Source organism: Phoenix dactylifera, chromosome 1 (genome assembly GCF_051530095.1).
Source record: "Phoenix dactylifera cultivar Ajwa chromosome 1, Ajwa_hap1_PhDact_Kaust_v1.1, whole genome shotgun sequence".
NCBI classification, from domain to species: Eukaryota; Viridiplantae; Streptophyta; class Magnoliopsida; order Arecales; family Arecaceae; genus Phoenix; species Phoenix dactylifera.
In genome coordinates this window covers 386,384-411,970 of record NC_143190.1, presented here as the reverse complement: position 1 = coordinate 411,970, position 25,587 = coordinate 386,384, and the positions used below count along the sequence as shown (strand labels likewise).

Below are 25,587 nucleotides of genomic sequence, written 5' to 3'. Positions count from 1 at the left end.
GGAGTTGACTCGGCCGGAGGCGGCGAGTTTCAGACAGAATGTTCGGGACTAGGTGGAGGACGTCGAGAGGCATTGGAAGCCCCTTTACTTAGTTTCATGGCAGCAACTCGGGCCCTTCCTCTAGCGCCAACTGTTGCTGGAAATTGGACCCGGGGGCCGCCGCGAAACCAGGGGGAGGAGCTCCACTGCCGGAACGGCGGACGGCGGTGCGCCGGCTTGGCCGCGTCCTCCTGTGGAGTGGGCGTCTGTCCTGCAAAAAAGCCGGTGGCCGGGCTTTCCGGCGCCGGCCCTCCGATGCCTAAGTCAGAGGGGGCTAATATGTGGAGAGAGCAAAGAAGAGAAAATGTTCTGTTCTTTCGTGTCTGTGCTGTTTACTTGTTTTTCATCCTCCTTCCCTTCTTTTTCCCCCCAGGCTCCTTTTTATAGAAGGATATGTTACCTGGGAGGTGACAGGAGAATTTGTCCTCTTTTGTGATAATTGGGCACGATTTGGCTCATTAATGGTGTAGTGGAGAATAAGGCCGGATCAGACCGGAGTCAGGGAGTTGTCGCGGTTGATCGGACCCGTTGGAGTGGTTGAACCGTCGGCCGTAGTGGGCCTGGGGTTCGTAGATGGTAAGTGCATTTATTACCGAGCGAACCGGCGATCAAGGAGAGCCATACGCTTTGATGGTTCAGTGATCCGGAGATCGTCTTGAGCCGTGTTCATTAAATGACTGAGTGCATCGGAGACTTGAGGGGGTCTCATGCATTAATGATAGGTCGTGCCAAATACCTGCGAAGATCTTGTGCCTTGACGGCTCAGAGATGGTGGCAGGTTATAGTGGAGTTGTGTATTTAGCCGTCAGATCCTTTAAAAGGTTAGGCGGAGATTGGATATTTGGTTAAGGCATCGGCTCGGCAGGGGTGCCGAGCCGAGCTGGTCGCCCAGCGGGGCGCCCTGTGGCGGGGTCATTTCTAATTAGTATTTTCTGGTCGGCGCCCTCTGGGCGAGCGCCTTCTAGCCGAACGCCTCTATTTGGCACTCTTTTGTCTCTCTGGTCGGCGCTCTCTAGTCGAGCGTTTTTCTGGTCGGTGTCCTCTGGTCGGCTCTTTCTAGCCGAGCGTCCCTACTTGGCACTCTTCTGGTCGGCGCTCTTTAGTCGAGTGCCTTTTGACCGAGCGCCTCCGAGGCGGCATAACTGGGGTTTTTCTCCCAACAGTGACCAAACCGACCAGACTCCTAAGGTGCCGATTCTTTGTTTGTTAGCAAGATTAATACGGCATGCAATAACTATACAGCAACATAGTAACCGCATGATAAGTCACACACGTGATAACGACTGTTTTAGTCACGAGATAATGGTTGAGCTGGTGGGACGGCCCATGAGAGATCCTGGTAACATTCTTGATGGGCATTACTTTTCCTTAAACAATCTTCAATGAGACACGTGACGTGTTGTTCCCGTTCCTCGGTTGGACGAGGCTTGCATTTATCTGCGTCTGGATGAGGTTGACGAATATTCACCGCATCAGATCCATTTATCTGCATATTTAACCAACCCTTGGTTAAAACAAAATAAAATCCCTACTTTTTCCTAGGCAAGACCTGGAACTGGAAGCACATGCCGGTTCCCTCGCTGTAGGTGTTAGATGCGCGCTTTTCTCTGCACCACTATCACAGCGCCACATGTATGTGCTGAGAGAAGTCTGTGTGTCTCGTGATTTGGTGGCTTCACCTTCTTAACGCGTGGAAGGTACAACCTGAGTGAGTCCCGACATGGCCTGCCTATGGTGCACCGAGCCCCTTATATATTCCTCAGCGCAGCCATTAAGCCAGAGGCCCGGCTCTCCGGGGCGTGGGACGGTGGGAGCAACGGTCACCAAATTCAAATCACAGATAAAGCATGTCGAATATTTAAAAGCTGACGGCGCGCAACTGCCAGCACCCAGACGACAACATACCGTGCATTTGCCAAATAAATAAATCAGTTTCTTAAAAAGAAAAATTCCATTTAATCCTAATCAAACATAATATTAAATAAAATAAATAAACACATGATCAGGTAGGAATATCATCAAATAATTAAATAAATTAATCAACGCGCAGGAGTGGACTAGATGATCCGGTCGGAGAGGGAGGGCAGGCGGCGGAAGAAGTTGAAGGCCGCCGACGGCATGTCGTCGCGGAACCTGGGATGCCGCAGGTAGTAGAATCCCATCGCCAAAGCCAGCACCCGGAAAGGCACCGCGTAGAAGACCAGGGAGACCAGAAGGCAGAGGACCACGAAGATGGCGGTGGCCCGCGGGTCCCGCCAGGCGAGCAGCGCCTCCACCCGCTCTCCCTGCGCCGCCACGTCCCCCAGCAGCGCCTGCGCCCTCCCGGCCACCACCCTCAGCCGGTCGTAGCGCGCCCGCACCACCTCGGCCGCCCGCCCGGTCGGGAACGCGTCCAGCTCCTCCTCCAGCTCGTCGGGCCCCACCGTGTCCACCTGCGACAGCCGCGGGTCCATCCCGCTCGGCTCCCTCGGCCGCGCCCGATAGTACCTCCAGATCAGCGTCAAAAACAGATACAAGGATGCGGTGGGCAGGATGAGGTGGGGCCAGAGCGCGACGGCGGCCAGCAGCACGTGGACAAGCACGGTGATGGAGGGGCGCTCCCACGTGCGGACGGAGTGCACCCAGCGGGCCAGCCCGGCGGCCTTGGAGAGGCACCCCACCACCCGGAACCAATTGGCCTTGCTCCGACGCATGCTCCAGGCGTGCGCCTCCGTATCCAGCACGTACTGCACCACCTCCGGCCCCAGCGGCGGCTCCGACCGGGCCAGCCGGGCCGACACGATCAGCATGGCCGTCCCCCGCAGCACGTCCTGCTGGGCCGGCCCCAGCGGCCGCACGTAGTGCATCCGGGGCAGCATCGGGCTCCCGTACACCTGGATCAGGCTCACCCACGAAGAGCAGCTGAACCGGACCGCCAGCTCCAGCTCCCCCATCTTCTTCGCCCCCGCCGGCTGGATCGCTGTCAGCGGAAACGTCTTCAAGCACACCCGGTTCGTGTCCAGCGTCGACAGCCGGATCCGCACCTTCCCGATCCGCACATCCCTTTTGCTATTATTGTGGCTATGGTTATCGCCGTTATTGTTGAACCGGGCGTTGTCGAAGACGGCGACGGTGAGGACGGTGCAGGGGTCGAACACGTCCCAGGCGTACTGCTCGTTCCACCGGGGATTGAAGTTGTCGAGGATGGTGCGGGTGCGGGCCCACTTCGGCCCGTACTTCAGCACCACGTACGCGTCGGTGGACCCGCTGGCCCCGTCCTTCGCCACCTTCATCGGCACCAGGTTGGCCGCCCCCCGGACCCCGACTTCCAGCTGCCCGACGGGGGGCTTCGACAGCTGCTTCGAGGCCGCGCGGACGTCGCTCGCCACGTGCGCCGCCTCGTCCAGCACGTGGTACCCGCCTTCGAGGCAGACCCGCACGTGCACCCGACCCGCGTAGGGCCGCTCCCCGTCGCCGCCGGCCAGGTTCAGCCACCGCGACGGCGGCTCCGCCCGGTCGTCCAGGCGCCGGTGGACGCTCGAGAGCGCCACCCTCGCCTGGCCCACGGGCTTGCCTGCGGTCGCGTCCTCCACCACGATCGTGAGGAAAGGTTCGAAAGGCTCGGCGGCCACGAAGAAGAGGTCCTCGTTCCAGCTGGGATTGGCGGAGCTGGAGGAGGTGCAGAGCGCCACCCGCCCGGTCTTGAAGACCTGCGAGCCCAGCTGGCCCTTCACGTAGAGCTCCGGAGGCCGGGCCGCCTTCGACTCGGGATTTACCACCGGCGGCGGAGAAGGGAACCTCAGATCCTGGGTCTGGATCACCGTCAGGCGAAGGTACCACAGCTTTGGGGACAGGTAGGCCTTGGACCTCGTATGCACGACGAGGCCGCCGGAGTCTGACTGCCACGCCTCCTGAAACGCCTCGTCGGCCTGGGTCCCGATCCAGACCGCGAGCATGACATCGTTCCCCAGCGAGCCCTCCGGCGGTCCTTCCAAAGTGTACCACTGGGGGGCGAGGGGGCTGTCCTGCGGGGACCGCTTAGGGATCTCCTCGAGGTCGAACGACACCAACCCGAGGCTCGCGTCGGCCACCACCTTATCATCGCCGCCCTCCTCCCAAACGGACACCTCCAAAGCAGTGGAATTCAGGCTTTCCTTGTGGAAGGCGAACACGTGATCCCAGTCCGCGGACATAACGGTCCGCGTTTGGACGCTCTGGCTCCCAATGACCACCTTGGCGTAACAGGGCCGCCCGGCGTCCGCGGAACCCCCGCGCTTCGCTTTGAGGACCCGGACGAAGAGGTACGGAACGCGGTTCACCAGATCGTACGAGCTCCCACCGGCGCGCTCGCTGGTGACTGGCCGGATCTCGAGGTCGCTAAAGCTGGAGAGCTGCGGATCCTTCGCCGGGGACGGCGGCAGGGGCGGGCCTTGATTCTCTTCCTTCGGTTTTGAAGCATCGCCGGCGGCTGGAGTGGCCTCCTCCGGCTTCGGGTTTCCCGGTGGCGAGTCCTTCTTTTCCTCTTCTTTAGGAGCAGATGGATTGACCTCTGAATTCTTCTCCTCCGGTTTCTTCCCGTCCGTCACCGTCACCGGTGGCTTATCATTTCCCTCGGCGTTCTTCTCTTGAACGGCAGCCTGCTGGTCGTCGGGCTTCTGTTCGGCCGCAGCCGGACAAGCTTCGGTGGCAGCAGCATCCGGCGGCGGTGGCTCGTCGACGTAGCAGATCCGAACGCCGATCTCTCCCTTGATCTGAGAGAAGACACTCCTCTTCTCCAAGGGATAGTAAACCAACGGGAAGGCCTGGGCCTCGGCCTCGGACGTCCCCCTCCAGGCGAGCAGAGTGGCCCCGGAGATCTTGACCTTGCCGAGGAAGGTGCTGCGGCGGCCGCTCTTCTTGTCGTTGTAGACGTTGATCTCGAGGGTCTCGGCGGGCAGGGCGTCGGGGTCGTGGACCAGGAACTCGAGCTTCTCGTCCCACTGGGGGTTGAGGTCGCGGAGCTTGGTCTTGGTCCGCCGCCGCTGCCCGTCGAAGTCCACGATCACGAATGCGCTCGCCGTTCCCTGCCCGTCCTTGGGCATCAGATTCCTCGCATTGCACACCTCCACCACCACCTTCCGGCTCCCGCCCTCCGTCATTTTTGCCTGACTTTTATTGTAATATTTGTTTCTCCGGTGATCTCCTCCACGGAAGTCCGGCTACTCGTTTTTGCTCCGAGACTCAGCCTTCCGGCAAGATCTTTCTTTTCGTTCGGTGGTGAAGAGAGAGCGGGGTATCTCGGATTTGGGAATCCGACCGTTGCTTGCTCGCGGATTCGAGCACCGAAGTAACTAGAGGGCGTCTGCGTCCGTGCCTTGAAGACAGAGCGCGTGTGTGTGGAGATACGGCCAACGGCGTGGGGAAATACGATCGAGGGACCGGAAATGATGGCTTATAAAGGTCGGGGGGACCCGCCACGTCGGCATCCGCACACGTGGGATGCCTCGAGGCCACATGATGTGCATCGGAGTGCCAAAACAAAACAGAGGTGGCAGGTGGTGGGATCCAAACGAACTCGGAATCCGAGACGGACGCCGCTGCAGTGCACTTGTCTAAATTGACAAGACTGCCCCTCGACTCGCTGGTCCTGCTCTCGGCTGTCCTCCGCACCACGGCCCATGAGTAGCCGTTACCGGATTAAATTGAAGGGGCATTTTCGTCCTTCGATCCTACAAGTGGACAGGGAGGCTTGTCCGTTTTCCAGGGAAAGCGACCGTTTGGGATCTCCAAGTGGGACGCCGGCCGGCCGGGCGGTGGATTTAATGCATGGAAAGGGCCTGGGTGGATCAGGGCGAGCGGTGGCCATATGAACGTTGAGTTCCTTCTCGTAGGCCTTCTCTGTAGTTTCCATGTGAAATTTGCATTTGGGGGTTAAATTTTCCCTGCCAGCAGATTTTCATGTGCTTGTTTTTATCAGCTAGTGCAAGGAGTTTCCGTTAGCATGGCCAGAAAACTGTAAGTTTAAATGGAGCCGGAATCAACAGCTTCAAAGTAAGTGCGCTTGAGCATCCTAAAAGAAGTGTTTGAACTTTTATCTAATTTAAGCCCATCTGGATATAATCCACACTAACATACTGAATTTTATTTTATTTACTTATCTAATTTAATCTGAATTCTGCATTAAAGATAGAAATCTCCGATACAACAATGAGAAACGAATGGCAAGGGATAATTTCTACATAAGCATATTAGAGGTAATATCCATTTTAATCTCCATAACTGCGTCCTATAAGTGGGGCATATTATAAAAGAATATCCTACGGATTTAGTCCCCAACTTATTCAGGAGTGCTTGGGAGGCTCTCCCTAACCGGCTTACTTAGAGTTGGAATCTGAAAAACTAAAATGCTACTCATGGGTGGTGAGAAGCATATTCAAATCCACTTTCAGTATTACAGTAGGGCTAGCATCAAGCAATACTTCCCTAGCTTCATCTTCATGTAAGTGGTCCTTTGGCCCCCATCTAGTTTAATATTGCGGTATCAGAGTCATACAAAGTTCTGGCATTGAGGATTGAAACATTTATTTTCTTGTCACAATAAATCTTGCCCATCAAGATCATGTGGAACAGACTGATGATCGATCATCTTGCTCAGTTGCCAATAGCCTACTGCTAGTCATCACGATCCCATCTAAGAAGCTGGGCCCTGTCGAACTCCGCGGCCCAATGAGGAGAGCTTGTGACATTTTAAATGGCCTAATAAATGAAAAAGGAGAGAGAGAGAGAGAGAGAGAGAGAGAGAGAGAGAGAGAGATACCGATGGTAGAGCCACCACCCATGGACCTCCCACCGTTATGCCCTCTCATAGGGATCGCCAGGTCGTACCTCCAGCAGCCACCCAGGTGAGACACCGTCATGCGGATAGCCCTCTTTGTCCACCTCTAATATCCATTAAGACACATCGATCAGCGGTCATATGGCATTGTGGAGTGAAACTGTTAAAAAACCTACAGGGCGACGTTTTAGATGCGGGCAGTAATGCACCCTAGGCCATGAGCTCAAGTGTCACACACCCAGGGGTGGCCTAATACATTTGGAGGCCTAAGACGGATTCAGTGGATGGGACCTTTTTTTTTAATAATAATTTTTTTTAATTTAATATAATTTTTGAATGAAAGCATGGAAAAGTAATTATGCTTAAGGAAGGCTTATAAAACTGATTAAATAATTGAGATAATGCTTGGCAGTACTGTTTACCATGTCAAGCAAGAGCAGAGTAGGAAAGGGTTATCCCATGGCACTTCATGGTCAAGGTAAAGAAAAGAATTTGTCCGAAAAAAACCTATGAGAAAAAGTAGGGGCATTATGGAAAATTCACTCCATCTAATTAATAAAAGTCCCATCCCACCATCTCCCCTTCAAGTGAGTACCCAAGCAGCCACTGCAACATCACAGCACAGCAGCCATACAACCCCCCCCCCCCCCCCCCCCCCCCCCCTCCTTTTCTTTCTCTACCCTCCAAGAAGTCCATCTCCATTCCCCCTACCTTTCTTCCTGATGGCCCAGCTGGATCAGGAGTAATGTGAGGGAAGGAAAACGAAGACCAAAACCAAAAAAGAGAAGGGATGAAAGATAAGAGTGGCTTCAGACATGTGTATCAAGCCAACCAAATCCCTCCTCTCTCTTTCTCTCCACCCAAAACAAAACTACTGTCCCCAACTTCCCAAATTGCCCCTCTGCAGGCCAGAAAACTCTCCACCTCCCTTCCATCAAGGGGGAAGACTCGTAGCAGCTCTGGGGCCTTTGCTTCCTTTTGGGTAGCCTCCTAGAGGCCTTCCATTGGCCCGAGGCCTTAGGCGGCTCGGGCCTGCCCCGCACACACCAAAACCAAAATTACTACAATTATAATGTTATTTCAGCCAGTATTTTACTCCTCGAACACAAGCCCCCCAATGTTAATGCAAATGTCACATGAGTTTTCAGAGTACCAGATCTATTTATAAAAGAAGATAAAGGGAGGAGGATAGAAAAGGCCAAACAAATGCTACAATCCTGGACGCTGAAATACAACAGACAAGTCTGTTCCAGCCACGAGTATATTTGACATTCCTGTCCGATCTAATAAAAGGTATCTTCTCCAATCATTGCTGAAGACAATTTACAATCCTTCCGGAGAAGGCAGCTTTGTATATCACACAGATATCTTTGTACACAGACCAAGGATGGATCCATCACTCCCCAGTAATGAAGACAAGGGTGGCTGGCACACGCAGTCATGAAGCATTCTAAGCTACGTACTCCACCGAAGTTCTATATATCTCATCTGCATGCGCCACAGGCACATATACAGCATCAGTAAGCGAGCTGTGGGTTCGTCCATAGAACAGATATACGAATACCCCGATCATGAGCCAGATAGACACACGGATCCACGTGCCGGCACTGGAAAATTTAAAACTTAAGTGTCAGTTGAGGATGGATCTTGATATGCTAAATCATTTGGTGGCAGGAACATTTCAATATAGGTCATAGTTAACATAGTTTAACAGCAGAACAAAGTTTAATCACTTACCCGAGATTTATCAGCAAGTATGCATTTATGAGGATGCAGCAAATTGGTAGAAATGGAACAAAAGGACATATAAATCCTGGAGGGAAGCCAGCAATCCTTAACTGTAGTTAGTCAAGTGAGCATCAAATTTACCGGCCATACTCATCAGAAGAATAAAGCATCTATACCTCCAGCATGTCCAAAACTATGCCGACCGTCATCTTGGTCGATCCAGCAGAGTACGACAAGACCACCAAGGAGGAGCAAGCCACCGACAAAGCATGCCAAATAACGTCCAAAGCTGGTAAAATATATAAAATGGTAATAAGGAGTCAACACGCCATTAATCAATTTGTGTAGAAGATACCATGCAAACATTAGAATACACACTTACCACAAGGATGTTGTAACATTAATTCCCTCTCTCTCTCTCTCTCTCTCTCTATCTATCTATATATATATATATATGTGTGTGTACACGTATAAAGAGAGAGAGAGAGGGAGAGGCGGACTGCCATTGACCAGACTTCAGGTCAGATCCAGTCAGCCGTGACCGGGTATATGTATGCACACGTGTGGGTGGGGATGTTGGTGTGTATGTGCATCTGTGTGTTCATAAAATTAAAATTATCTATGACCCTCCAAAACACTCCAAAACACTATAGAAAGAGATATGCCATTGTTTAATCCTACCCAACCAACCCTATAACATGTACATCAGCATACTCTGATTTGAATCAAGACCAATTTGATTGTATCATGAAGAATGACAGGAGATCAGAAATTATTTCATAACATACAACCTTAATTAGTAATATATATATGTAAAGAGAGAGAGAGAGAGGTGGACAGCGGTTGACCAGACTTCAGGTCGGATCCAGTCAGCCGTGACCGGGTATATATGTGCGTGCGCATGTGGGTGGGGATGTTGGTTTTGTGATGGATCAGTCGAGTTATCAAAATCCCGCCCCATAGGAAATTGGCATCCAAGATCAAAATCAATGATTTTGCCTACCAGTGAGTAAAGAACCATGTGCATCTGTGCGTACATAAAAATTAAAATTATCTATAACCCTCGCCATCATCTAATCCTACCCAGCCAACCATACAACACGTACATCAACATACTCTGATTTGAATCAAGACCAATTTGATTGTATTATGAAGAATGACAGGTGATCAGAAATTATTTCATAGCATACAAGTTTAACTAGTTGGTTGGTCTTCTATATCAGCCTGGCTCATTTTTATTAGTTTTGCATAAATTATCTTTCTTAGTTCAGCATATAAGCTGGAGGTGGTTTAAAGACTGTATGGTATCCTTTCTTATACATTGCACATTAGGACATAGTATGCTCATAAAATTAATACCATCAATCCAGAAGTAGAACACATAATGAAACTACAATGCCCTAGAATCAACCCTAAATATATTATCAACATTAAAATATGTAAGAAGTTAACCTCAGAGACTTACGCTGGCAAGAATGTAGCTGAAGCTGAAGAAGTGAGGATGAGAACTCCAATGCACACACATGCTATACTCCAAGCTGCTTTCTTACGCCGTGTTTGCTCATTCAGTTTTTCTGCAACATTGAGTATGTAAGACAATCATCTGCAAGTAATATGCTAACAACAGATCGACGCAGCTGGATTTGGAATGGTGCATGGACAGCAGTGTAGGAAGATGCTAGTTATCTCTAAAGAAAGTGGAAAATATTCAGTGCTGAAGAGAAAACTGATGATATCTGCCTCATGATTACCCTGGTTACTCTCCTTTGCAATGAGAGGATGCTCAACACATGCTACCACTTTATTTGTATGAGATGTGCCATCCTGAGGATGTTGGCTAATGTTCTGAGTTCCAACAATATGTTTTGCCTTTTCCCCATTGCTTTCCTGAACACTATTGTGAAATGATACTGACTCAATTGATTCTTGAAGTGATGATGGAAGAGGAACCTCATCTGGCGGAACATATCTGAGTATCAAGATAGAAATTGCAACTATGGTGAAGGCAAGAAGTGTGCCAACGCTAACCTGCACAAAGTATACCAAGTTAATAGCAATTCTAATTCAGTTCTTAAACTAGGACATTGCTGATGTCATCACACAGAAATAATGCATAATGAAAGTCTTTACTTGACAGATTAGAAGAAGTTACAAATCCTACTGAAATGTCTTACCATCCCTGCCAATTGTGAGACATCCATGAAGAAAGATAAGGCAGCTGCACAGATCCCAGTTAAGATTGTGCTCTTGACAGGAACTTGGGTTCTTTTGTTAACTTCTGAGAAGAATGGTGGCAACAATCCATCTCTAGCCATCGCCATCAGTATTCTAGGCTGAGGAAAGGCACAGCAAAGAAGCATAATTTCAGCATTAGAATGCTTCCTTTTCCAGAAGCTAAAGAACTTCTCACTGATTTGACAGAAACATCAAAATTACTCCTGCATCATAATAAGTAGTAGAACAAAAACAAATGGCAAAAAAATGATTAGCAGTCAGTTCTCTGACTACCAAGTTCAGTAGAAGTACATAAGTTGGACCGTCACTGCTTATTTTGAATAGCTACATAGTGTGAGCAAAAAAATGCATCACAGTGCATGAGGTTCCGGAGAAGCTGTTTCTATTTTTTGAATTTGTGATACCCACATCACAATGGAGCAATCTTACAGCTGCACCAAGGTCCGCCATCTAGTCTGTGCGGTTGGTGCGGTCGAATCAGTTTACATAACAATGTTAAAATCCAACATGTATATCAAGTCATTTTGGGAAAAGATACGCAGTTTAACATTAGAAGCATATCTTGTGAGGAAAATAAACTTGTGATACTATGAGGAAGAGGGGATCAAGCATGTATTGAATTATTCGGACTTAAAGATTATTAGCATTCAAAATATTTAATTTGTTTGTTCTAAAAAGAACAAAAATTTGTACTCTATGAACTATTCAGGTTTTCATCAAAGGGGGGCATGCACACATTTCAGTGTGGAATATATGGACAACCTCCAGATATCTACCAAATAGGAATCTATAATTTAAATTCCTTTCTTCTAGGAAATGGTTTCCACCTTTCTTTTGCCTTTTCTTTTGAAGAAAGATATAGCACATAGCCAGCGTGCATTCTTAAAATTCACTTTCCAATGAAATCATAAATCACTAAAGAACAAAATTGCAGAAGAAACACCAATTGGAACATCAAGATTGTGAGAAATAATGAAGCCACCAGATCAGTTGATGTATATCTACCTGGGGAAGCAATGAACCCATCAAAGTTGAGCAAAGAGCAAGGACAGCACCACATGTGACAATGTACCTATAATTGAATGAAAAAGTAAGAGATGGAACAACAACACAGGTGCAGAATGACTACTGCATTCAATATCAGGTCATCAAACTTTAAAGGCAACCTACATTGCCCACTGCATCCCATGTCTCGCAAATGCAGACGAAATTGGAGTGTCTGGGTCCAATGCGAAATATGGAACTAGGCCAACAATAACAACAGAAACCATCATATACAATAAGCAACATATCGACAGTGCTGTTCCAATGCCCCATGGTAGATCTCGTTGAGGATTCTTCACCTGTAAGAGAAATACTCAGTGCATGAATATGCTAGAACAAGAAATTTCAAAATATCTATGCAGGTGTGACCATCAAAATTCACTCTAGTTATCATTAATTAACATGAACTTCATATGTGTTGCAGTTATTGCATTTAGGAGTATTGCAAGCAACATCCTACCTCCTCAGCTGTACTGGCAACTGAATCAAAGCCTATGTATGCAAAGAAAACAGTTGCTGATCCAGCAAGCATTCCATTCACTCCATAAGGGAAGTATCTGTGAGTTGAAAAGCCAAATTAGCGAGTTACCAAGATCGAATCTACAGAACAGTGTCTTTAAAATCACATTACCCGCTAGCAACAGTATATCCAACCCATCCAGTCTGAAAGCCAATATATCCACCAGCTATAATGACAAATAACATGACACAAACATTTGCAGTTGTAACAATGGCTTGTACAAACGAACTCTGCAGCAATAATTCTTTAAAACTTAGTCCTAAGGTACTAGAAGCAACAGGTCATGACAAATTTACAACCAAATAGAAGTTAATACCTCCTTTATTCCCACACATAGCAGCCCAGTGACAATCAACACAAGGATTGCAGCACATGGATCAACAACAACATCAAGGAATGGAATGTGAGCACGTGCTAGAAAAGAAGGCAGGCTATCTGGTCCTCCAAAAAACAAGGCCTGAAGCAAAACACCCAGTAAGATTGTATGGTAAAAATGTATAACTTCATTGGTATTGATGCAATCTCTATTGAAGAGATGCTTTTAGGCCTAAGAGAGGACACAACAGATGGAAGAAAAAGCCTGAAAATCATTTCGGTTGTTGATTATGTAACCATCCATATGATGGTGTGCTTGGACCATATCTATCCAATCGGTGTTTTGAAGCAGCATAATTGCTGCTTGAACTGTGAAGATCTAATTCTACTATTGCATCTTTTCTGTTTAATTAAGGTCTGGGGTAGTCTAGGATTTTTTTTCCAATGAAAAAAGGGAATTTACTATTCAGCACAGTTCATACTTCATGATACACCACAATTTACAATGATGCCCAACTAAAGTAAAGCCCCTTTTCTCTTATTTGTTATCTTTATTAGTAAAATCCAATGGAGTCCCAAGTATGTAGGAATCTTAGACAACAAAATATGAAGGAATAGTGGTCAGTTGGCTCTCAGACTATGCGTTACGTGTCCAAAAGGTTCTGCATGAGATATCATTAAGAAATAAGTAGAACCTGATATGGTTTCCATTCCTTCTCTTTTAATTTTTCTTCATCTTGTTCTTCATTTAGTTCTCCTTAGTTTTTCTCTTTCTACTAGCTTTCTCTTATCGTTCTTCTTTTCTTGATTATCGGCATTGTAGATTAATTTCTGCATAATATTAAAATCAGAACCACTGAAGTCCCATCCTTCTCAATTTGACCGGTTAGCTGACAACTGTTATTTGTTTTCCACTATTAAACTTCCGCACAGTCGAATTGGATTTCTGCTGTAGACAAAGCTCAATCTGGTGCAAAAGACTTTCATTTTCACTAATTTTAACTGCCTTGAATCTGAACACTGATTCTTGCCCGTAAGTTCACCTAGTTTAAGATTCTTAGAGCCCTAGAAATCCCTGACATCATTTCAAAACGTTAAAGAAACCCTAATGTTCATACACAAACTCTCTTTTCCCTCTTTAAATAGTATCCAGTTCAGATCTTCCCTTTTTCTCGAAAGACAACAAGATCCTTAAACTTTTAAAATGCTAAGAAACCTTAATCCTTTTGGCCTATCATTGCTCAACCACAGACCCCTAGCATCCTACATTAGCAATGTCAAAAGACCTGATAAGTCTCTTACTGATCTTTGAACCCTCAGCAACTTCAGGGTGTCAGAAGGACATCATCAACATATTCCTCAAATAGTAGCAATATATTATATGATATTCAGAAATTTGGAAAAAACTATGATATGACTTGAAGAATCATTTATGAAAAGGAGCAACCATCCAGCAAGAGCTACCTAAACCTGGCAAGTGATAAATCAAACGAAAGAGTTACTTGTCTTTTCTACATCTATTAGCATGCTGAATCTCATAAATTATGAGTGTCATTATATTTGACTTTTAAGGTTGTTGCAGTAACCAACTCTATACACGATTAATCCAGAACAGGAGTTGCCGACCTAAGGTAACGTCATAGGAGATTGTGACATGAAGGCAACTACAGTAATGTCAGTCTGTGTAATTTATTGAATCAAATAAAGCATTGAACACTAATATAGTTCCATCTAGTCTGATTCCAACTGCCACATATATGTAAGGATTAAACAGTTCCTAGTCAGAGTCCAGTCCATATTTTAGATATTTCCTTTCAGAATGCAGTGAAGAAGGTGACCCCTAAAGTCAGGTAAGAGCTTGTGTGCACTGAGAAGTAAATCCTTGACTGTTCGCTGGCAGTGCAAAACAACAGCACTATGGCCTGCGGGCTAAGAGGGTTTTCTCCTCTCTACCTAGTGTATTTACTGAACTTTGTCTGTTTCAAGACTTTGAAATTTAGTTTATCATTGTGAGAAGCATCAAAGCATTTTCCCAAAAAAATGAGGTCCACGGATGAGCTGAGAAGTCTCCAGGATAGAAATATATAAGTGCACTTTGAAAAGTACGACTGGTATCTGCTAAGTGATGGGGACATCCCGTTTGGGGGATTAGCACATTCATTCTTGTTGCACCACCATAATTGCAAGTTGTTTTATGAATAAGATTTCAGAATTAATCATCAATCATTAGAACTTAAAGGTGCACAGAAGCTTGATATGATGAATAAAAAAACACTTACCAAATTCGGGGATATGCCTCGCGCAACAGCTGAACCACCAATTGTATATTCCAGTATTAAAGCCCAACCAATCAACCAAGCAATACTGGAAAATGAAGATACAAAATTTACCAAAGAGAGTGACCAAAACCAACCAATGTCCAAGTGAGGGAAGTCCTATCACAATTGATCTTTTGACCTATATAGTTTTCTCTCAATAAGACAACCCTATTCTTACTGGATGAAGAATGTTAATAGAATAAGCATGATATTGCTGAATGAATATGAAACTATGATATGCAATATGATAGAAAGAGAAGACAAATTGGTCATGATACACAAATCAGTTAATTACCCTTCTCCAACACAAATGTAAGAATAATGATATGCACTTCCAGCAGAAGGGCAACGGCTTGCAAGCTCAGCATAACAGAAGGCTGAAAGAGCAGCTGCTATTCCAGCTATCAGAAAGGAAATGGTCAAGGCTGGTCCTGAGTGCTCTCGAGCAACAGTTCCGACAAGAACATAGACTCCAGCACCTATGGTTGAGCCAACACCTGAACAGAAGAAGGAAAATATTAAACGTGGCGTGCAAATATAAAAAATAAAATGAAAAATAAGATAAAAAGTCAGACAGATTTCAAAACTTCTGTTTAACATATGACTCTAACATGAAGGAGGATGAAAGATATAAGAACAGAAGGGCAAGCCAAAACAATAAGATTCTTAACAGTGCACATATAAGAAAGGGAGTGAAATTGCAAATTTCAATATATAGCACTGAAGGAAAAACTGGAACACAAGAATTGTGATTTGTCACAAGGTTACATGGATTTTTGAGGTATCATATTTCAAAATTATCACACACTTTTCAGATTTTGAATGTCCTTGCCTCAAGATGCTAGTGCATGTTCTTCATGAGGCAGGTGAGTTGCAAAACCACCCTATCTTCTACATCCTTCAATTCTGTTCCTTCCAATATTTACATGTTCTGTTCTTTGTATTGTTTCATTGTCAACCATTGCAATCAAATCATTTTGAATCTTTCCTTTTTCTTCTTTTCTACCACCACCACCACCATTGCTTCTTTAGTATTTGCATAGAGTTTGTAGTATCAGTGGATCCAAATTGATCTAAAAAATAAAACATCTATTCACATCCTTCTGTTTAGTATTTTATCAATTTCAACGAAGACATTAGGCTAAGTGGTTAATTCTAAAAGTTTAATTATAATCTCAAAGATGTTTTATTAGTATATTTAAATGCATAAGTGGTGCGGACACCAGTGCCAGATCATCCATCACTCGGGTCGAAGGTCGCTCTAGGATCCAGCCAGTCCAGCCAGTTTGATTTTATTTTGGATTGATTTTTATTATTTTATTTTATATTGATTGGGCTTGTTTGCATATTGTCATTTTTGGGGCATTTATGGGATTTCTTTGTAGGGGTCTTTTTGTTATTTTGTAGCCCTATATATATGGGTCCATGTTCTTATTTAGGGTTGATGAATGATTAAATGAATTGGCCTCCTTTTCTCTGAAACCCTGGCGTGAAGCCACGGCCAGAGCCAGGAAAGAAGCTGGTTCTCCTTCTTCCCCTCCTCTTCTCTTCTTCCTCTCCTCCCCTTCTCTCTTTCTTCCTCTTTTTCCTTCTGTCCTGCATCAACTTTAGTATCAGAGCAAGCCAGACTTTGCCTCTATTGCCAAAGCCCCGAGTCCTCCCCCCCTCACTCACATCTCTCGATCTCTTCTTCCCTCATCTGGCCCACACCACAGACCCCATTCACCAAACCTCACAGGGAAGCAGCAAAAAGAAAACAAAAAAAAAGGGAAACCCTTCCTCCCTGCCTTCCTGTTCCCATGGACAGCCCCTGAGACGATCTGCCCCCCCTCTCTTCCATCCGATGCCTCCAGCGCTGTCGCGAAGGCCGCCGCCAAGAGCACAACACGCGCGCCCCCACGATCTAACGGAGGAGCCCACCCCGTGCCACCGGCCAATCGTGGTCGTGCCGGAGCAAGGAGGACGCGATCGGCCTCGACCGCGTCCTTGTCACCACCACCGGTGGCCGAAACCGAACGAGGAGCATCGTCGTTTCGCCGAAGTGGTATCAAAATCCCCTCCGCCTCAACTCCTCCCCGCACTCGGCCGTCATAGTGGAAATAGGTACTCCTCCCCGCTTGCCCCCCGAAACCTCCACGAAGAAGCCGGACCCGTAGCGGGTTACCGGAGCAGGTGCGCCCACTAACCCGAATCCAATAGGGTTATTAAGAAAAAAGAAAAAAAAGGAAAAAAAAGAAAAAACACGAGACTTGCGCATGTTCAGCGGCACGTGTGGCACGTCACAGAAAAAGGGAAAAAAAGAGAGAAAAAGAAAAAAAATACATGTTCTTCTTCTTCCTCTGCGATCGTCCGTTTCCGCCGCGCCGCCCTTTGCCGAACCGCCTCCACCCACGCCGCATCACCACCACCGCTTTATGTCTCGCCGTCTCCCGCCGCCGCCGAGCTCCACCGCCCTTTCGCGCCGCCCCTTAGCACCCCCCACCTCTCCCTTCCGCCGCACCCCGCGCCGCTCGACCACCGCCGCCACCCCTCCTCCCCTTTGCCTCCACCGAGCTCCTACGCCCCCCCTCAACTTCCCCTTCGGCCGACCGACATCAGGCCACCCAGCCACCCTCGCCACCGCCGCCTCCATCTTCTCCAATCACCCCCCCCTTCTTCCCCCCCCCCAAAAAAAACCAAACCCACTTCACTTCCCCACCCTTCCCTTTGAACCCACCGCACAACCCCACTCCACCCTCTTTTCACTTTCCCCCAACCACTCTCCCTCTCCTATCGTCCCACAGTGAATCCCTCCACGCCCTACCTCACCTCCCACTTTTCCCCCAGACCTCCCCTTCCGTTTCTTTTCTTCCCCTCCCCCCTTTCTTCTCCCCAAAAACCTCCCCCCCATCCTCTTTTTTTCTCGCCACGAGCCGACCCCACGCGCCCTCCCACTTCCTTTCAGGCCCAACAAGCCTGAAGCCCACCCGTCCTCCTTCCTTTCGGGCCCAACAGCACCGATCCGCCCTACTTCTCACAAGCCAAGTCAACAGGCCCGCGCCCACTTCAGAGCCCAAGCGCACAGGCCTGCCCGCATGTTGATCAACTCGCCCCATTCCTTTGACGACCCAAGCCCACGCACCTGCAGATTCCCTTTCACAGCCCAAGACCCCGTGGCTAACCCCATCTTCTTCCATTTTCGGGCCCGACAGGCCCATTTTCACATCAGACCCGCCGAGTCGCTGTGATCAGACCAAATTTGCGCCAGTTGAAGAGCCCATCAGCTGCAACCGTGCCTCGGATCGTCGTCCCAGCCTAGGTCAGGTTTCTTTCCTTATTGAAAATTTCTATTTGTTTATCTAAATTTAGCATCAATTAATTCTTAAGTGCTCTATTGATATTGCTTTCTGAAAAAAAAAATTCCAACACACCCACTCTAGACAACACCAAAACCCTAGTAGTGGCCTATCTTTGCTATTAATTGCGGGATACCTAATCTACTATGGATGCCCACATCGAAGCCTTACTTAAGGCAGTCGAAGACTTAACTACTAAGTCTATCCAAACCAATGCCCGCCTCGAGTCGGTTGAGTCCTCCCTACAGAGGCTCATCGAATCCAAAGAAGATAGTGCCGCCCACTTCTCCGATCTTGACTTCGATGAAACCCTAGAACCCCACGGCTCTGTTCGACAGGTTAATTTTGACAATATACCCTTACCAAGCCGTCAACATGCCTACCCTTGCCCCAGAGGATCGAGCACCTTTCCTAATGCTGACCGAGGTCATCGCTATAATGTGGAACCTAGACAGCCTCATGACCTGATGGCGATGTGATGCATTCGGGTTGAGGCCCCCACCTTTGATGGTCGCCTTGACTCAAAGGTCTTCTCAGACTGGTTGTACGAAATAGACCACTTCTTTGAGTAGTATAATTTGTCTGAAGATAAGAAGGTACGGTTTGCCTGAATGAAGCTCATTAGTCAAGCCAAGCTATTTTGGCAAAACACTGAACAACTCCTAGCTAAGAGATGTCAACCTGCCATAACTGACTGGATTGAAATGAAAGAAAAACTTAAGAAAAAATACTTACCCTTGACTGATGGAACAATTTACAACAAGGTACCCAGTCAACCACTGACTACATCGCACAATTTGATGAATACATGATGCGATGTAATGTGATTGAGGATGAGAGAATGGTCCTGAATAGGTTCCGTAGAGGTCTCAATGATGAACTCAGGAAGGAACTTGTCCTCCGAGAGATGTCCACGTTAGATCAGGCCTATACATTCGTAATGAACTATGAGCAGGCCTCCAAGTCCATGTTTGTGAGGTGCCCTAACATTCGGGGCGCATCCACAAATTTTAATTCTTCAAAGCCCAAACCTTCTGTAGGGTCCTCTGCCCCTAGACCCCCTCCTACTGCCTCAACCACAAATCGGGACACCAAAGGCAAAGGAATCCTCGGTGAATCCCGAAAGCCAGCCTTTAGAATTCAGTACTATAAATGTCAGGGTTTCGGTCATGTTGCCTCCCATTGTGCCAATAAGACTCTAGTTATTGATCAACAAGATTCAAAAAACGATACAGAAGACTTGGAAGAACAAATCTATGAACCAAACATCGATGACATTCAAGATATTGATGAGGAAGCGCGTGATGAAGAACCTCATACCTTAGGATGTATCCGCGCTACATCTATATCTGTTGCGCCTTTAGAGAGAGTCTGACTGGTCCACCATGAGTGTAGTCCACCATCGAGCACAAAAAGAGTATATTGATTCTATTTTAGTCGAGCAAATAGTTTTTACCAGTGATGGAGGCATCCAGCGTTTCTGGTTCGTTGGCGAGGACGACCGAAGTCCGGCTATACTTGGATCTTGCGCGAGGTGCTACAGCAAATTGATCCGGACTTGTTGGAGTACGACCGGGGCTATACCGAGCCATTTTCATCGAGGTCAACTTCTTTCCATCTAGGGAGAGTTGGTGCGGACACCAGTGCCAGGTCAGCCATCACTCAGATCGATGGTCGCTCCAGGATCCAGCCAGTCCAGCCAGTTTGAATTTATTTTGGATTGATTTTATGTTATTTTATTTTATGTCGATTGGGCTTGTTTGCATATTGTCATTTTTTAAGCTTTTATGGGATTATTTTCTTTATAGGAGTCTTTTTGTTATTTTTTGGTCCTATATATATGGGTCCATGTATTTATTTAGGATTGATGAATGATTGAATGAACTAGCCTTCTTTTCTTTGAAACCCTAGCGTGAAGCCATGGCCAGAGCCAGGTAAGAAGCCTGGTTCTCCTTCTTTCCCTCCTCTTCTCTTCTTCCTCTCCTCCCCTTCTTCTCTCTTTCTCCTTCTTTTCCCTTCTGTCCTGCATCAATAAGGGCATCTGAATAATTGACGACTAGAATGTGCTCAATGATCGCCAGGCATGCTCCTATCACCTTTGGCAGTGAAGTAAAATGTCCTCATCACAATGCCTCCTGTCACGTAATAACCTCTCCATCGCTCATTATTTTCCTTTGCAAGTTTTGACTCTACATTTCAAACATGAAACCTTTTCTAAAGATATTAAGCAAAATTAGACATAAACTATCACTAGCTTACACACACACACCCCTAAAAAAAAAGGTTGCAAGTGAATACAACTTTATTGAGCTGTATATAGCATAAATTGTAGGCAAAAGATTTCACACTGGCTGAAATAGTGAATTACTACAAAACATTTGCATTAGCTGCCAAATTGGATACTATGTGATCTTTATTTGTTGACATTTTAAAAAAAAACACAACAGCTTAATGTGAATTTGGTTCCTTTTACATGATCATGCAGAAGAGGAGGTACATGTCTATAACTCATGACTTTGAAAAATCAGCAATTGATAGAATTTAACACAAGGTAGTAGGACTTGGAATGAGATAAAGACAGAATAATCAGGAGCTGTATAGAATTTTCTTTTTTTAGCACACTTTAATGTTCAAAAAAGAATTCGCAACTTTTGCTTTATCTACCTCAATACCCCTTCTGGACACAATGTGTCCTAAGACTATATCCTCTTGAACCATGAAATGGCTCTTTTCCCAACTTAGCACTAGATTGGTCTCCTTACATCTTTTCAGAACCAGGGCTAAATTATTGAGACAATCATCGAATGAGGGACCAAAAACTGAAAAATCATCCATGAATACTTCTAGAAATTTTCTACCATGTCAGAAAAAATTGCTATCATGCATCGTTGAAATGTCGCGGGTGCATTGCATAATCCAAATGGCATTCTCCTATAAGCAAATGTCCCAAATGGACATGTGAAAGTGGTTTTAATAATTTAGTCATTTCACTTCATTTAATTTTATACTTAGTTGTGTAGTCATGAAATGACAGGTTCTTTTACAAATGTGAAGCTTTACTAATTAAAGGATTTTGAATGTTCTAATCTTAATCATATCCAATTCCAAACTTTAGATGCCTTTTAGTCTGCTGGTTTGTCCAATCTCAGCTAGACATTCTTTATCCACCAAATATATAGATGTGTAAGCTCCACTTATTCCACAACTGTATACAGCTCTTCAACACCGTAGTCCTCTACCAGAGTTTTAGATCCATGGGCTTACTGTGATTCCAATTGAGCTACTTGCGACAAAGCTAGTCAGATTACCAATATTTGATGTCAATTGCTCATTATTGAGGAAGATAAAGAAACAGAGCACTGTCTCCTACGTATCTACAGAAGTAGAATATCATGTTCTGGCTTTAATGTCTCGGATGTCTTCTTCATGATTTAGGAATTCGTCATTCAGATATGCAACAACTTATTTCAACAATGTCAGCTTTCCAGAAACTGTAATCTCTTACTTGGGGAATGCACTGAACATATTGAGCACATCTATGTTTATAGAAGGGACTGCAAGAAAATTTACTGAGACGCACTGTATCCAGCTTATGTTCTTGCCTCTCAACTTTGTCCAACCTAATAATACTAAGCTGCTTTAAAAGGATCAATTTCATAATCTTGTATCTAGATCAATTTCTTATCTTATCTAAACGGGATTATTTCTCTCGTTGAATACTTGACCAAATCAAATGGCTGCTCTCCATTATGCACAAACCTATATGTTAGGAAAATCCATATAAAATGAAACAGACAATGATTGTTAACCTCCAAATCTGAGAGATCCTAATAGTTTCATGGTTATGTCTATATGTTTTGACAGTCAAATGAGTATAGTATTAAATTTTAATCCAATTACCTCTCTTATCAATTAAGATTTCTTTCAAGTCAACCAATCCTCACCGACTATACGATACTAAAAAGAAAAGAAAAAAAAAGAAAAGAAAAGATCCATAAGGTCCAAATAGTTTAGAAAATGAACATATCATACAAGAAACTGATAAATTAAGTATCTTTCTATTTGTGAAATCAAGTGAATGAACGGAACACACCGCTGATTAGGCACCTTACCACCTCCAAAAAAGATTAAGCACCTTACTACCTGAAATAACTTGATGAGGATAAAAATCTAAACTAAAAACCATTTCTTTATTTTTGTAGGCATCATAATTGGAGGGGGGAAAAAAAGAAAACCAATCAGCTGAAGCTTTCACTTTTTCACAAATGGATAGTGAAAGAAAGGAGGGAAGAAATAAAGAATCTCTCATAGCACAAACAGGTTGAAACCCCTAAAATTCACCTCCGTTTTATCAAATAAAAATTAAATCTTGTGTTTGCTATAAACATTGCAATGCTTTTTGGGGGATTTTTTTTTTTTTCTAGTGATGGATGTTTAAGGAAACAGCTATCAAATCTAAAGAGGAATTGGTGTTTCTGATCTCAAATTCGATCAGGCTAGAAGGGCGACAATAGCACCACAAACAAAAGGGAAGTCGGCAAAGCAGAACAATCGGCAGGATACCAATTCTTTTTTTCGAGGGGAACCGAAGCCGCCAGCCCCGGCTCTAAAGAGGGGGCAAGGAAGAAGAGATTAGGGAGGGTCGGAACAATGACTGATTTTTGTGAAGTAATAATAAATTGGGGGCGTTACCTATAGCAACGAGCTGGGGAATGGACAATTCCTTGGCGAGCTGATGGTGGTGGGATCCCCCGGCTTCCGCCCTCGCCCGATCCGAATCCACTTGCTTCCTTCTCAGCAAACTCCGCACCCCTCTTCCGCCCTCGAAACCCATCAACATTCCAATCTCCTCCTCCTCCTTCTTCTAGTTTTTTTTTTTTTTTCCTCTTCCTTTTTTATTTATTTAGATAGATAGATCGATAGAAAGATAGATAACTAAATAGATTGATAAACAGACACGCACAGACAGATAGAAATCTCTATTTTTTTGCTTGTTTCTGAGAGAGGGAGAGAGGGAGAGAGGGAGAGAGGAAGAAGATCAGGAAGAGGAGAGGAGAGGTGTGGATGTGGGGGGGATTAGAGGAGAGGAGACAAATTAGGAGAGGAAAGGAGAAAGCAGCTTCCTGGTCTCTTCTTCTTGCTCCTCCACCTATTCTTCTTCTTCCTTCCGTGCAAGGAAGGAGGAAAGAAGCTCTACCCAACCTCCTCCTCCCCGCCCCGCCCACTGACCTGAGCGGACGGCAGAATTTTATTATAAATAGAGGGAGGCGGATCAGGGGATTGTTTATTTCATTTCTCATTATTTTACACATTATGGGAATGAGAAGGGGGGTTCTATATACACCCCCCCTATTGCTAAGGACATCCCCCAAAAACCAAAAAAAAAATACCCAAACTAATCTTTAGTGTAATTACCATATTGCCCTTGAAATTTTCTCAGTACACCCCCCCTTCCTCCTCAGAAAAAAAAAAAAACACCCCTCAAACCCCCCTTAAACCCCTCGATCCATTTACATCGTTTAGGCGATCTTTGAAGGAGATTTAAGCCCCATTCGAAGCATGGACAAGCAACTAGTGATTTGGGATGAAGAATCGGCCGCAAAGGTACGTGTTCCACCTTGTTTCGAAATTTTTTTTTTTTTCATGGTTCGTGCTCCGTTCGGCTGGATCGCCGAACAAAAGGCTTCTGTTCGGCTGAACAGTGCCGAACAGAAGCCTTCTGTTCGGCAACCCTCAACCGAACAGAAGCCTTCTGTTCGGCTGCACAGTGCCGAACAGAAGGCTTCTGTCCGGCACTGTGCAGCCGAACAGAAGGGTTCTGTCCGGCTCTGTGCAGCCGAACAGAAGCCTTCTGTTCGGCACTGTGCAGCCGAACAGAAGGCTTCTGGTGCCAAATCGCGTGCCGTGCTGAATTTTGAGCCGAACAGATCCTCTGATTCATTAATTCTTGGTGATAAATTATTTTATATGTAGGGCTATGCTACAACCGAATCGAGTATAATTGGATCAGAATTTGTACTGGATTACACAAGCGAATTTACAACTTACGAGGTATTATAATGTATTGTGCAATTTTGTATTAGTTTAGCGAGCTATTTTTACAACTGTGTACTTACATAAATTGTTTAATGTATAGATCTTCAAGAGTAGAGAGGACTTGTGTAATTGGTGTCGTGAAGCTGGGAGGCGAAATGGTTTTGTTGTTGTAATCAAATCATCCGATGCAGGTACCATTTCTAAGAAACCCAGAATTACGTTAGGTTGTGAGAGGGGTGGGACGTACCGAACCAAAAAAGAAAAGCGAATAAAGACTGCCTGTGGGACAAAGAAGTGTGGATGCCCTTTTGCATTAAGAGGAAAGAAATTGGATACTGCGGATGATTGGATATTACTGGTCGTATGTGGAGTGCACAATTATCCCGCTGCAGAGAATCTGGAGGGGCACTCATATGCAGGGAGATTATCTGAGCAGGAGACGGAATTGTTAGTGGATATGTCGAAGAGTTTGGTTCGTCCAAAGGACATATTATCCACATTGAAGGAAAGAGATGCCCTCAATGTTACGACTATCAAGACTATCTACAATGTACGTCAACGGTTTAAGGTTGTAGAGAAAGCCGGGAGGTCTGAAATGCAACATCTATTAGGTAAATTATCAGAGGCTAAATATATTGAGTGGCATAGGAATTGTACTAATACGGATGTTGTGCATGACTTATTTTGGGCACACCCTGGCAGCATTGATTTGTTCCGTGCATTTCCCCGTGTGTTGATAATGGATTGCACGTACAAGACGAATAGGTATCGTCTTCCGCTCTTAGAGATTGTGGGGGTGACATCTACTGACATGACATTTTCAATTGCTTTTGTATACTTAAATTCTGATATGAGATAATCATTCCAAGATCAAGAATGACATCGATGAAGGTAACAAGATCATCATATTTGGATGCACTATGTTAATGCTATATGATAATGATTCTAAATTATCCCTACTTCTCAAATTACTATCTAATCTAGTAATGAAAAACTTGTCCTTGATGTTGGGTATCCAATTCACCCTAAGGACGTGATCTAGGCTCAAATTTGGGAATAAAAATAATCCTTAGTCTAGCAACAGAAAAAAAAAAAAAAAAATTGGATTCAGCCCCATGGGGACCAAGATACATTGGGTCGGCCCCATGGGGCCGAACCAATGTATTTTGGTCGGCCCCATGGGGCCGACCCAATTGCAGCGGGTCGGCCCCATGGGGCCGAACC

General features: G+C 45.6%; 2 protein-coding genes across 3 annotated transcripts; both read right to left on the bottom strand.

Annotated features, from left to right (window-relative positions):
* Positions 1–1,950: 1,950 nt before the first annotated feature.
* On the bottom strand, positions 1,951–5,292 carry LOC103708307 (C2 calcium/lipid-binding plant phosphoribosyltransferase family protein). The gene has a single exon (XM_008793170.6). The coding sequence runs from the start codon at positions 5,154–5,156 to the stop codon at positions 2,097–2,099; it is 3,060 nt and encodes a 1,019-aa protein (XP_008791392.4). The 5' UTR covers positions 5,157–5,292; the 3' UTR covers positions 1,951–2,096.
* A 2,681-nt stretch (positions 5,293–7,973) lies between these two features.
* On the bottom strand, positions 7,974–23,830 carry LOC103708306 (cationic amino acid transporter 3, mitochondrial). 2 transcript variants are annotated; one of them, XM_039114603.3, is made up of 14 exons: positions 23,020–23,830; positions 15,288–15,489; positions 14,954–15,038; positions 12,676–12,816; positions 12,471–12,589; positions 12,300–12,396; positions 11,966–12,138; positions 11,801–11,867; positions 10,735–10,893; positions 10,312–10,588; positions 10,026–10,134; positions 8,737–8,849; positions 8,570–8,645; positions 7,974–8,439 (listed from the first exon to the last, which is right to left on the bottom strand). In XM_039114603.3, the coding sequence occupies exons 1-14, from the start codon at positions 23,165–23,167 to the stop codon at positions 8,283–8,285; spliced, it is 1,923 nt and encodes a 640-aa protein (XP_038970531.3). In that variant the 5' UTR covers positions 23,168–23,830; the 3' UTR covers positions 7,974–8,282. The 2 variants fall into 2 exon arrangements, with proteins under 2 accessions (XP_038970531.3, XP_088571740.2); XM_088715614.2 differs by having other exon boundaries at positions 8,570–8,670; positions 23,020–23,637.
* Between the last annotated feature and the right edge of the window lie 1,757 nt (positions 23,831–25,587).